Source organism: Hylobates moloch, unplaced genomic scaffold (genome assembly GCF_009828535.3).
Source record: "Hylobates moloch isolate HMO894 unplaced genomic scaffold, HMol_V3 SCAFFOLD_8, whole genome shotgun sequence".
Lineage (NCBI taxonomy): Eukaryota > Metazoa > Chordata > Mammalia > Primates > Hylobatidae > Hylobates > Hylobates moloch.
In genome coordinates this window covers 2,477,683-2,490,182 of record NW_026652283.1, presented here as the reverse complement: position 1 = coordinate 2,490,182, position 12,500 = coordinate 2,477,683, and the positions used below count along the sequence as shown (strand labels likewise).

At 47.5% G+C, this 12,500-nt stretch overlaps 1 protein-coding gene across 18 annotated transcripts in view; it reads right to left on the bottom strand.

The window, feature by feature from the left end:
* The window catches only part of CACNA1C (calcium voltage-gated channel subunit alpha1 C), a 631,482-nt gene that overhangs the window by 202,032 nt on the left and 416,950 nt on the right, over positions 1-12,500 (bottom strand). For all 18 annotated transcript variants that reach the window (XM_058442545.1, XM_058442555.1, XM_058442554.1 and 15 more), the window contains one exon: positions 389-547. In XM_058442545.1, the coding sequence (XP_058298528.1) occupies positions 389-547 (159 nt within the window). The remainder of the gene's footprint in view (positions 1-388; positions 548-12,500) is intronic.

The following is a 12,500-nucleotide window of genomic DNA, read 5'->3' as shown; positions in this document are numbered from 1 at the left end:
GGCCAGCCACACTGAAGTGTGGAAGGAGCAGAGACTGACGTCCCCAGGTCAGCTCTGATTCTTAAAATACTCAGGGTTGGCCTGAAAAGTGGTAGATTGACAAAAGACAGGTTCTAAGTTATTCAAATGTTTCTCAAATTGTGTAGCTTATTGAAAAGTGCTGAACGAAGTTTGCATTAGGCCAGTTTAACAGAGATTAAAACAAAAATTAGAACTGAGAAAAAAAGGATATGGGTCCCTGCCTCTCACTTAACCATGCCCAGTGTGTGTCTGAGTGAATGGGGCCTTCCCTGGGCTCTGCTGGTCATGTTGGTGTAGCCAGCAGGGGAAAGGTGCTGGGAGCGATAGGGGGCAGGGCCTTGGGAGCGCAGCCGCCTGCCCCTCTTACCTGCTATGCCCTCCTGGTTGTAGCAGGTCTTGTGCATCTTCCCCATGAAGAGCTCCAGGCCGATGATGGCGTAGATGATGATGACAAACAGCACAAGCAGGGCGATGTGCAGCAGGGGGACCATGGCCTTGATGATGGAATTCAGGACCACCTGGAGACCTGCGGGGACAGAGCCACTCACTGAACCAAGCATCCCCACGGGTACCGTGCTGACGCCATCTCATGCAATCTTCCGGCAACTCTGCAAGGAAGGAACTGCCAGCCCTGTTGTTTAGATGAGAAGACTGAGGCTCAGAGCCACACGCCAAGGACTGATGGTGCAGGGGTCTAAATCCAGGTTGGCCTCACTCCAAATCTGTCTTGGAGACTCATCCAAAGCAAAGGACTGGCAGCTGCTGTACTTCCAAGGGGAAGAACATGTTGTTTCCATCCGTAATTATCAAATTGTGTAACACCCCATCTTACAGACAACTGGGCATCTTTCTCTCCTAGAGCAGCATCTCAGGACAGTGAGAGCTCATGTGGACTCAAGACGGCCCCGCAGGGACTTATTTATCCCCCAGATTTTCCCCATGGTGGGATTGGAAAAAGTTCCAGAGCTGGATGGTGGTGACAGTTGTACAACAGTGTGAAGATACTTAGTGCCACTGAGCTGTACACTTGAAAATCATTAAAATGATCAATTTTGTTACGTTCTTATTACCACAAGAAAAGAAACTCTAAAAAGCACCCAGATCCTTCTGGTAAAAAAGAGTAAAGGCAAAGCCCGCCGGGGACATGGGTGTTGTCGGTGAGGTCTGGGGCTTGCACCGTGGTCTGTGGGGAGAAGGCCCCCCTTACTAAGCTCGGTTATACCAGAAATAACACACTGGGGATGCCATTCACTTAAAGGGACACTGCAAATCATTCACAAATGGCAGGACGGTGGTTATCAGCAAGTCATCCCCAGATGACACCCAGCCCCGAGAAAGTCACGTGTGAGATTCCTGCCCAGGTGAGTGCAGTGAATCTCACATGCCAGGTGAGAATGTGGAGGCAGCTCCTCCTTCCCTCCAGCAGAGCCAGAGGTGCAGAAAGTCACCCTGAGTGCCACCTCTGACACACAGGACAGGACACCCCCCTCCAAGTCACACTACACAGGTCACTTTTTGTGTCTTTACCTTCTGTGTGGGGCATCTCACCCTCACATTTATCCACCGCGCTTGCCCCTGCGTAAACTAAGGCTGGTCACCCCCTTCCCAAACCCCAAGGCTGTTGTTGGTGCTTTTCGTTCCGGTGGTGTGATTCTCACAAGGCTGATTAGAATGATTCTCCCCAGCTATTAAGCCAAGCTGGGAAGACATAAAAAAAAAGAAGCGAAAAGCTGGAATGATTTTACCTGTGAATTAATGAGAGTGCTTGCAGCCTCCCATTAGAACAAGATGTTTTCAGATTGAAATGATTCCATTAATTAGCAAGTTGTACACACATTAGTGTTAGAGTATGCGGAGCCGCGAAGACAGTTGGAAACTGAACTGCAAAGCGGCTTTTGGGGCATCTGCTGGGGGTGGGGGTGGGGGATGTGCTCCAAGTGCTACTCGAGGTGGGGGGAACCCCACATCTGGGCTACCCAGGCATGAGGGGGCGTCTCGACGGGCCTCAGTGCCACAGCCTCCAATGGCAAGAGAACGGTGGGTGTGGGACATAAAGGGACGCCCACTGGGAGGCTCCCCTCCAGACCACAGCTGGAGGGCTGCTCAGCAGGCTGCCTCAGGCCTGCTGGAACTTTGCATGCCTTCCTCTGCTCTTAGGATGAAGACAAGATCCTTCCTGTGCTCTACAGGGCCCTGTCGGGTCTGGCTCCACCCACCTCTCCGCCCACTGCCTCTGCCCAACCCACTCCAGTAAAACAGCTCTTCTTTTAGAGAGTCAAATATGCTACTGTTCTCCCACCACAGGGCCACCACACATGCTGTTCCCTCAACCTGGAATGCTTTTCCCCACTTCCCTCCTACTTAGCCTTCACTCTCAGCCCAAGCATCTGTTTCCCCAGGGATCGTCATTTCCCCAGGGATCATCACGCAACTCCCAGACCAGAGACGTTTCCTTTATGTCTTCTTGGAACTATTTTCTTTCCTCTGGAGAGTGCACCTCAGTTTGAAATGTTATGTTCCTTAATGGGATTTTAAAACATTTATATCTGTCTCTCACATTAGGCTGAGTTTTGTGAGGAGGGACTGTGCCTGTTCTTTTCCGTTTTGTCACTAAGGCCTGGCTTGGTGCTGAGCATATGTGGGCACTCAGTAAATATTTACTGAAGGAGTGACAAAACTTATCATCTAAATAAACGTTACTGCCGTCCTGGAGCGCTGGTGAGTATCGCTGCACAGACACCTGCTTTCCAGATAGGTGTCTAAGGGACAGGTGAGTTTCAGGGCCTGCAGGGGACAGAGGCCACTGAACAGGCTGGAGAGAGGCCAAGTGGAGTGAAAGCAGCTTGTGGGTGTCATTTCAGCTGTCAGCGATGCCATAAGAATTCCTGCCAAATGCCCTGTTCCTCACATCCCCATCCAGGTTGGGGGTCACGCCACTCACCTGAACACCCAGGCCAGAAAACTGATCTCCTAGGCTCCTCCTTTCACTCAGTAACCCAGTCCTGCTGGTTTGGTTTCAAAGTATCTTTAGACATGAATACATTTTTCTTACTGTATAAATAATACATGCTAATTATAGAGAAAACATAAAATACTTATTATAGAGAAATTGCAGAACACAGGGAAGCAAGAAGAAAAAAGCAATGACTCATTGTCCTGCCCCCAGGAGAAGAGCCACTGTTAGCCTTTCCGTCCATGACTCGTTTTCCTCCTCTCTGTCCCCTTGGTGCTTGTCATTTGGCCAACTGGTCTCCCGGCTTCCAGTGTTGCCCAGCCTTCGAGCTACACTTACAATGCTCTTCCTAAAGTACACACTGGAACATGTCACTCTGTAGCTGAAAGTCACCCAGTGACTCCCTGTCACCTGCAGGTAAACTCACCTGCCTCCTTCCCCAGTTTGATCTCATATGACTCCCAGTTTCTACTCTAGGCTTGAGCAATACACCCTGCAGTTCTCTGGCTTCGTGCCTCCGATCCCAGCGCACGCGGTTCCCCTGCCTGGAATGCCATGCCCTGCCTCCTGGAGTCTCATCACATCTTCTCATCTTTGTGTCTCAGGCACGTGGGGAGGGACTCCACGCACATGGAGCCAAGTCACATTCGTGAGCACAGGGTGCCTTCAGAAGACAGAAACCACAAGAATGAGGGAATTGGAAACAACATCATTCAATAATCATTAGAAGAAATTGAAGGTGTTTTGTCAGGAATGGTGAAAAGGCACAGGCAGGAGGGTAACGTCAGTGATTTTCAGAGGATCTCAACTGCTATTTGAGGAAGAGGGGTTAGATGAGTTCTGTCTGACCACAGGATGGAACTACGACCAACTGGGAAGTGTCCGGGAAAGACTTAGGTTCAACAAAGATAAACACTTATCTGTCCAAGAAACAGGCTTATCTGAAGGTGGAGTAGGGTGCTTTAAGAGGTAGTGGATTCCCCATCCTCAGAGGTATCCAAGCAGTGACTTGAGGAAGTGCCTGGCTGGGGATTCTGTCACTGGGTGAAGGACTGCCCTGGAACACCAAAGGCCCTCCAACTTGATGAGCACATCCTGAAGACCTGCCATGGGCGAGAGCAGCCCTCAGCACTCTATTGGATCATTCCATCTCCTCCCGGCAACAACCCTAGGAAGTAGGCACTATTTGTGACCATATGTTTCAGATGAGAAGAGTGGGTCCAGAGCAGTGGAGTGATCTGCCCAGGGTCACACAGCTGGGAATTGGTGGCACAGGCCTCAGTGCCAGGTGGTCCGGCTCCTAGCCCGTGGCTTCACTACTGTGCAAATGCCCCCCACATGCTCCAGGACCTGAGTCTATAAAGCAGTGACACGTGCTTGCAGCATCTGCTGGGAAGGCGGCGGAGTCTAGTGGAGTCCCTGCTTCCAGGAGAGCCCAGATGTTTCCAAGGCTGGTCCAGGAAAGGCTCTCGCTTCCATCTGCTTTCCTCACGGCCTGCCTGGGGTGGCAGAGCCAGGCTGGCTTGTGAAGGCGTGTGGCCAGACTTCCTCCTCTCCACCCTGCCATGTAGAGTTTGGCTCTCAGGGCCTGGATGTTTAACAGCTTCTTGGGATTGGCTCACAGCTGCCCCAGAAACAGCTCCTCCAACTCAAGTTCTAATTTGGAAAATACACGACATTTCTCCACCCAAGTGTTCTCAGATAGGCCATGCTCACAGCTGATAAGCGAGTGTCGGGCCTTCTTCAGGGCTGGCTGCTCATGTTGGTGAAAGAAAACGGGCCCTAGATAAGCCTGGTGAAGCAACTGCTGACAAACGTTCTGTGAACACAAGATCGTTATTGGCCCGCGCATGAGATGAGCCTGTTTTTCTAGCCCTAAATCAGGGTAAATCTGACAAACACGTGTACTTATGGGACCAATAGGACTGAGTATGTGACAGAAGAGCTCTACTGGAAAATTTGGAAGATACGGTTCCATGCAAAGATCAAACAGCCCATAACCTAGAAATTCAGTCTCGCTAGTTTGGAGTTCATGTCAAGTGACTGCCTCTTCGGGGGTGGAAAGACTCTCAAGGTACCAGGAAGACCTTCCAGGGAGACGGGGCCTTGGGCTGGGCTCGGGAAAAGGGGAGGATGGAGTTTAGCTGGCAGACATGGCTTTTCTTTTCTTCATCTTACAGTGCTGCCCACATTCCCTCTGGGGTGCAACTTGACAATTCCGGTTAGGAAAGGCTTAGAGGACCTCCATATATAAATCATACTGTTTCTCCTTAAAAGGTCAAGAGAAGCCATCCATTGCAGAAAGCAATGTCTGGCACCTTTCTCTACGGTGGTTTTGAGGTTAGCCTGGAGATGCCCAGATTGGCCAAAGTTGGTGCTTCCGTTACCTGGTCCAGACTGTCCACCACGACTGACGAGGGCTGACAACAGATCACACCCTCTTTTGCTTCATAAAACAGCATCTCACCAAGCCCTACTTTTGGGATGAATTGTTCTGCTCAGGACCCCAGGGATACTATCACAAAAGAGTATGAAAATGCCTTTATGAGCAAGAGGAAAAGGAGAACTTACTGGGGCTGGAAGGTAACGTGCCTGATTCAAGGCTCCTTTTAAGGACTCTGTTCTTTTCACATAATCTTCAACCCATACTTCCCTCTTTTGAATTCATATTTTGAGTCATTTCACATGAGATGGAAGGGCATAGGGAGAAACTGTTGAAGACCCTAGAATTGGAGGTCATTGCCAATGTTAGATTCCATTGTTTGGATTCCACATTGATGCTCTGCTTTTCTGTTGGTGTTTAGGCATGAACATTTCACGTTCCCAATTATTCAGACTCGAAGACTGCAGTCAAGCCTTAGGAAAGTATGAAAATGAGCAAGGAGGCTTGATGACAGAATTCATCAGAAGACAATGCTGAGAATCACTGAACTAGGAAGAGACAAGTTTGCGTTTAGGGGGTTGGTGGGTACAAGTTTCTCATAGATGGACTCAAAGTTTGCCATGACAGGAAGAGGACTTTGTGATCACCTAACCCAGTGCCTTCATTTCACTCAAAGACTATTTACTGAGCTAAGCTCTACGGGCCATGAGCCGTGCTTGCTGTGCTAGAGACGGGAATATGGTGGTGACTACAAGGCCTGCAGGCCTTGCCCACACAGAGCTTGTAGGCAGCCAAACATTAGTCAAATAATCATGCAACTGATGTATAATAACCTCTGTGAAGAGCCTTAAAGAAGCAGAACACGGTACCACGAGGGTCCTCCTTTGGCATGGAGGCTGCAGAAAGGCTTTCCAGGAAGTGGTGCTTAAGCTGAAGGCTGAATGGGGAGAAGACCTGGTCAGGTGTGTGCAGGTAGAGGGTCCTGGCGCCAGCGCTGTGAGGTCCAGACTGGGACGTAGCCTGGATAGCTATAGGACACCCAGGGCTCTCCATCTGTCAGCCCCATGCTCCTCCTGGCTTTGTTCTGTCCCCGGAAAGAGGTTTGAGGAACCAGTTTGTTGCTTCTGTGTGAAGTCAGAGAAGCACATATCACTTTTACTTTCAGGAAAACCAATTCAGGAAGCACACGAGGAAGGCCCGCCTGATAACGTCCTCGCTCGTAAAGTGGAGGAAATAATCCCCATCTGGTGCCACAGAGGGGCAGGGGAAGGACAGCATTAGGCCAGGGGTCCTCCACTCTGCTGGCTTCATTGGGGCAATCTTAACCACAACTTCTCAGCAGATCCAATCCAACAGAAGAGAGGGCTGCAGCACCCTGTGAGATTCTGCCAATACAGAAAGCCTGGATGCAAAGAAATGGCGAGTCGACCTCAAGCCGGGAAAACCCCTTCTACATGTGATATCCCTGATCCCGATGCAGTCAGGGCTTCCCAGGAGTGGGGCTGACTCTGGATTCTGCTGTGCTTCAAGCCAGCATTAAGGCAACAGCCCACTTTCAGGACTGGGGCAGGAGTCAGGACATGGACTTTTAAAAAGCTGCTCCATAACTTGAACTGGCTGTCCTTGCAGAATGGAAGAGAAAGTCATACTGCTTAATCCAGATGTCCGATTAGCTGAATGATGGCTGACTGAGAGGCTGGCCCTACCAAAGCAAGTTATGCCTTCTGTATTTCCCAATAAACTTTAGCCAAATCCAAACAAAAAGAGTCACTGGATGGTGGGCAAATTCTAAGCTTCGCTACAAGTCCTTCCTCTTAGAATTGGATGCCATCTGAAATAAATAAATTTCTCTTAAGACAGGTGTTCAAGGCCAGGCACAGTGGCTTTAGGCCTGTAATCCCAGCACTTCAGGAGGCAGAGGTGGGCAGATCACTTGAGCCCAGGAGTTCAAGTTTACAGTGAACTATGATCATACTACTGCACTCCAGCCTGGGTGACAGAACAAGACCCTGTCTCTAAAAAAGAAAAAGAAAATTTAAAATAATTTTTTAAAAAACTTTAAAAAAAAACAGGTATTCAAGTGAAGGGCCCTGTCCTTACTGTGCCCACCGAGCTCCATAACTGCCCTTGAACCTCACTAACCTTGGACTTCAGACGCAGATTCTAAGAAAGTGTAGATCAAACACCAGCTTCTCCCAGAGGGGAATCTAGAATGAAGTTTTCCATCCTCAGCTACGTCCTCTATCTGAGAAAATACTATCAGAGAGTCTCTCCCTTCCATAATGAGAGAGGCAGGTGTACCCAGGCTGTAGAAAGCTTTCCCCAGATGGTCAAGATTCCCTTTCTTGAAGCTACCACAGACAGCTATGCCATCCCTCACGTGTGCATCTTCCAAGCACCTACGGAGAACCTGTGAAGCACCTGCTGATTGCCATGGGAGGTGGGAGGAGGAGGAGAGTGCAGTGGTTGAAGAAGAGGGACCCTTGGAGCCAAATGACTCCAGTGAATCCCAATCCCACCACGTCTCAGCCATGTGTCCTCGAACCAACTATTGACCTCATCTTAAAGAGAGGATGATCATTTACCTATCCCATAAAGTTGCTGTGAGGATTAAACAAGTTAATTTAAGCAAAGTGCCCAGAACAACGTCAGGCCCATAGTAAAGGCCATATCAGTGACAGCCATTGTTATTTGAAGTGTGGTCTTATAAGCGTGACACAGGTCTCAGTGGGACCCTTTAGGGTAAATGAGCACATAGGTCCCCTAGGATCTTGTCAAAATGTGGATTCTAATTATCCATCGTGGATGGGGAATGGGTTTGCATTTCTAATCAGGTCTCAAGTGACACCACAGCTGCTGCTCCACCAAGCAGCAGCCAGACCCTAGGGCATGCTGGCCATCCTGGGAGGCTGCAGCAACCTCATCCGGTCTTGTTGGGGTTCTGAGATGCTCTCAAGCAGTGACTGGATTTTCACCTGCGTGGGGGTTATCCTCAATATATCACTCTTTCAAATAATTTGTATAATCAGTAAAGTACGTGAAGCCAATGCTGGATGCAGAAAATATCATACACTAACTGTTATGAGGGTCCTGCGGGGTTATTAAGTTTTTAATTTTAATTTTTATTTGTAAACTCATGATCACTGCAGAGGGCAAGACCAGGAACCACATACCTGTACTGCACTACTGGGGAGCACAAGTGCCGTGTGAGTGCCTCTCCTTCCAGGAGCAGTAAAAGCCATTCAAGAGTCATGCAGAGAGTCACAACCCAGAGCAGCAGCTTTATAGGTTTAAGCAGCTCCACCTGAATTCCCCTCTCGCTGGTGGCTTCTGTCACTGCCACTCTCATGGAGCTTGCATCCTCAAGGTTACTGATGGCTCCAACGGGCCCATCCATGCCTCGGCTTGGCCATCATTCTCCTTGACCTATTTGACGTTATTGATGACTCGCTTCTTTTCAAAATGGTCTCTCCTTGTCTCCATGACAGGGCACAATTTTGGTTCTCCTGCAACTCTGTATTTAATTCTTCACCTCTGTTATTCCCTCCCTCCCTTCTGGGCCTGTTTGAGCCTGGGGACTATCACAGGGGCAAAAATGATGCAGTCCCTGCCCATGAGCTTTCAGCTAGATGCGGAGGCAGCCATGGAAACAGCTCATTGCAAAGCCAGTGATAATATTCCTAAGAATCATGCCCAAAGGACTGTGGAAGCATAGAGGAGAGGGAGAGACTATCTTCACCTAGGAAAATAGGAAAACAGTTCCCAGTAGCGTGGACCTGTGAGCTGCATCCATGGGTGGAGCTTCTCTCTGCCCTTTTATTCTGTTAGTCTTCTGCCCTTTGTGTGGCTCTCTCTAAACTCTCTCTCAGAAAATTCATGCACTTCACTCCTTCCTAAGAGTCCAACAGTCACCACTAAGTAGATGCATCCACACCTGTACTTACATTTATTTTCTTTGTCCTCTCTTCTGAGTTCAAGACATGCTTCATAAGCCTACCAGATATTTCTACGAGGTTGTCCCACCATCTCCTCATACTCAAATTAAGATAATTTGAGATGACTGGTACTTTTTATGAAGGTATGATGGGGTAAAGAGAACCACAAGGGTGGCCTGGAAGTGGCAACAACAGTTATCTATTAGCACCACTAGGCTGAAGAAATAAGCGGAAAGAGTGGTTACGGAAAGTGGGAAGGACAGCATTTTGTAGAAAGGCCCACTTGGAGAGGCTGTGACAATGCCAGCCCAGACCTGCAGGGAAGGATCTGGGGACAGAAGAACCTGACCTCACCCTGCTCCCACCTGCTGAACTCTTGCTCGGCTCCCCATTGACTGAACCCAACTACAAGCTGCAGACGAGGCAGCCTGTTGATGGAGGCCATCTGATCAACTCCCCAGCCAGACAGCAGAGTGGGGAAGGGTGGAGAGCAGATGTGGTAGTGCAATTGGAGGATGGCTGGCAGACAAGACAGAGTGGCTTTCTATGTGCCACCATCACCATTCCCCTAAGCCAGGAGGAGGTATTCCATCTGGAGGGCTTCTAAGTTTTGTGAGCCAACAAGTTCCCTCCCAGGGATAGTGATCAGACAAATATCCTCTTACTATAGCTCACTAGCCAACTCTGGGTCCTCATCTTCCAAAGTCATACCTGACTGCTTCTAAAAATGAGTGCTCCTTTCAGCATTTGTGGTGGTGGCAATCACCACTGTCATCATCAGGTTGTGACTACTAGCCCACGCTTACTTCTGATCTCCATGAATCATGTTGCACCAGCTAGAAGCTGGAGACGTGATGAATCTCACAGATCATGTTTTCTGCCTTCATTTGGCTGATGAAGTAATAGACACTTTTAATGGTCTCACAGGCTTAATGGCTTTCAAAAGAAAATAGGTCTAGAACTAGGAAGGCAGATAGTTCTCCCTTGGGGAAAGGAGTAAGTTTATCACGCTGAGCTTCAAAAGTGACTAATGCATTTTCTTACTGGGAAAAAAGCTTCCTATAAAGGGGGAAAGAACTATTGCCTGGACAGCTCTCCTACAGCCTCAAGTTTTATGATTTTTGCATGTTCTCATTAGAGTGCCCTTATTCATTAGAGATTTTCATTTATTTTTAATTTAGCCTTTCCATATTAACAAATTCTGCATCCCACACATGGTATGAGGAACACTAAAGGAGGGTTCTTGTCCTAGGAAAGGGATGGTGGATAACTGGTTCCCCAATAAATTAAAACTTTAGGAGTAATTAAAATATCAGCCTTCAAGTCGAATTAATTTTTTATATTACCAATGTGGATTGAAAAGAGAAGTTCAGAGAAAAAGACATAAAAGAAACCCTGGGTTAGAAGAAAACTGCATATGGTGAAAGGCAGACAAGATGATCTAAAGCAAACAACAACAATAGTATTAACTACCATTTCCCGAGGACTTAGCACCTGCTGGGTACCACATAAGTGCTTTACGTACATTGTTTCATTTAATTCCCCAATCGTCTTAATACAGATACAAGAAATGAGGCTTAGGTAAGACAGATAAATTGTCCCAGATTACACACTTGGTAAATGGCAGAGTTGGAATTAGAAGCCAAGCCAACTTGAAGCTACCACTTCCATTCCTTAGCCATTATCCAGGCAAAATGACAACTACACTGCACACATGTGCCACTTCTTGGCCCTGCACCATGGCAGATGTTGCTCCTTCCCTCTGGTCCAGATGAGGCCTCACAATCCTTCTCAACAGTGCATCTCTCATGACAACTCTAATCCACTGGAAGTGATTGCATCACGATGGCTGTCCCTCTGCGCTGCCTCCCTATTGGTGGCAAACTGTAGTTTTCTGCTCCAGGCAGAATAAGGAGCAGATCTCTTTCAGCATCTGCCAATGATGTAGCTACCTGGGCCTGTACTTTTGCTTCTTCTTACATCTTTTTTTTTTTTGGAAAAAACTGTGAAATATACACACAAAAGATGCAAGAAAGGGGGATGTTACAATGTATGATTTATCACAAAACAAACAGCCATGCAACTATTACTCAGACCAAGACATAAAACCCCACCAGCTCTACAGCAGCCCCACTCGCCCCTCCTACACCAAGATAACCACTATATTATGCTTCCATAACAAGTTAATATGTAATTCACATTAATTTAAAAATAACGATTCTGTCAGATGTAGGAAAAAAAAATTTCATAAATGTGAGCATCCATTTATTCCCTAATATTCTGTACACTTTTCTGCATTCCTAATTCTTTTCAGTTTCTGTGTTTGATTATCAGTATTTTCCCCCGCCCTCTCTCTAGTTCAATAACTGTTTTCAGCTGTGCCAAGTCTTCTTTTAAATCCATTTACTGCATTTTTCACTTCAGTGATTGTATTTTTCATTTCTAAAATTTACATTTGGTTCTTTTCCATATCTGGTTCTTTGGAAAATTACCAGTCCTGTCTTTGATATCTCTGAATGTGGTAAATACAGTTATTTTCAGGTCTATATCTGATAATTCCAATATCTCGATTCCCTGTGGGTCTATTTCTATGGTCTATAGTTTCTCCCCATTTTCACTCAGGTTACTTTGTCTCCTTGTGTATCTAGTTATTTGGTATCATGAATGAAACCTTCTTTTCTTTTTTTTTTTTTTTTTGAGACAGAGTCTCACTCTGTTGCCCAGGCTGGAGTGCAGTGGCGCAATCTCGGCTCGCTGCAAGCTCCACCTCCCGGATTCACGCCATTCTCCTGCCTCAGCCTCCCAAGTAGCTGGGACTAGAGGTGCCCGCCACCGTGCCCGGCTAATTTTTTGTATTTTTAGTAGAGATGGGGTTTCACCGTGTTAGCCAGGATGGTCTCGATCTCCTGACCTTGTGATCCGCCCGCCTTGGCCTCCCAAAGTGCTGGGATTACAAGCGTGAGCCACCGCGCCTAGCCGAAACCTTATTTTCACACAATTGGTTTTCAAAATAATTTGAAAACGGTGATGATGTTATCTTTCTCCACAGAGGATTCACATTTGTTTCTATCAGGCATCTTTTCCAAGTTCCAGAAAGAAGATTTAGAATATTTTGTCCAGCATTTCTAATTGTCCTCAGCAGGACAGTTGATCTGAATCATCTCAACTGCCATTTCTGAAAGCAAAAGTGGCCTGCATTTCCTTCTTT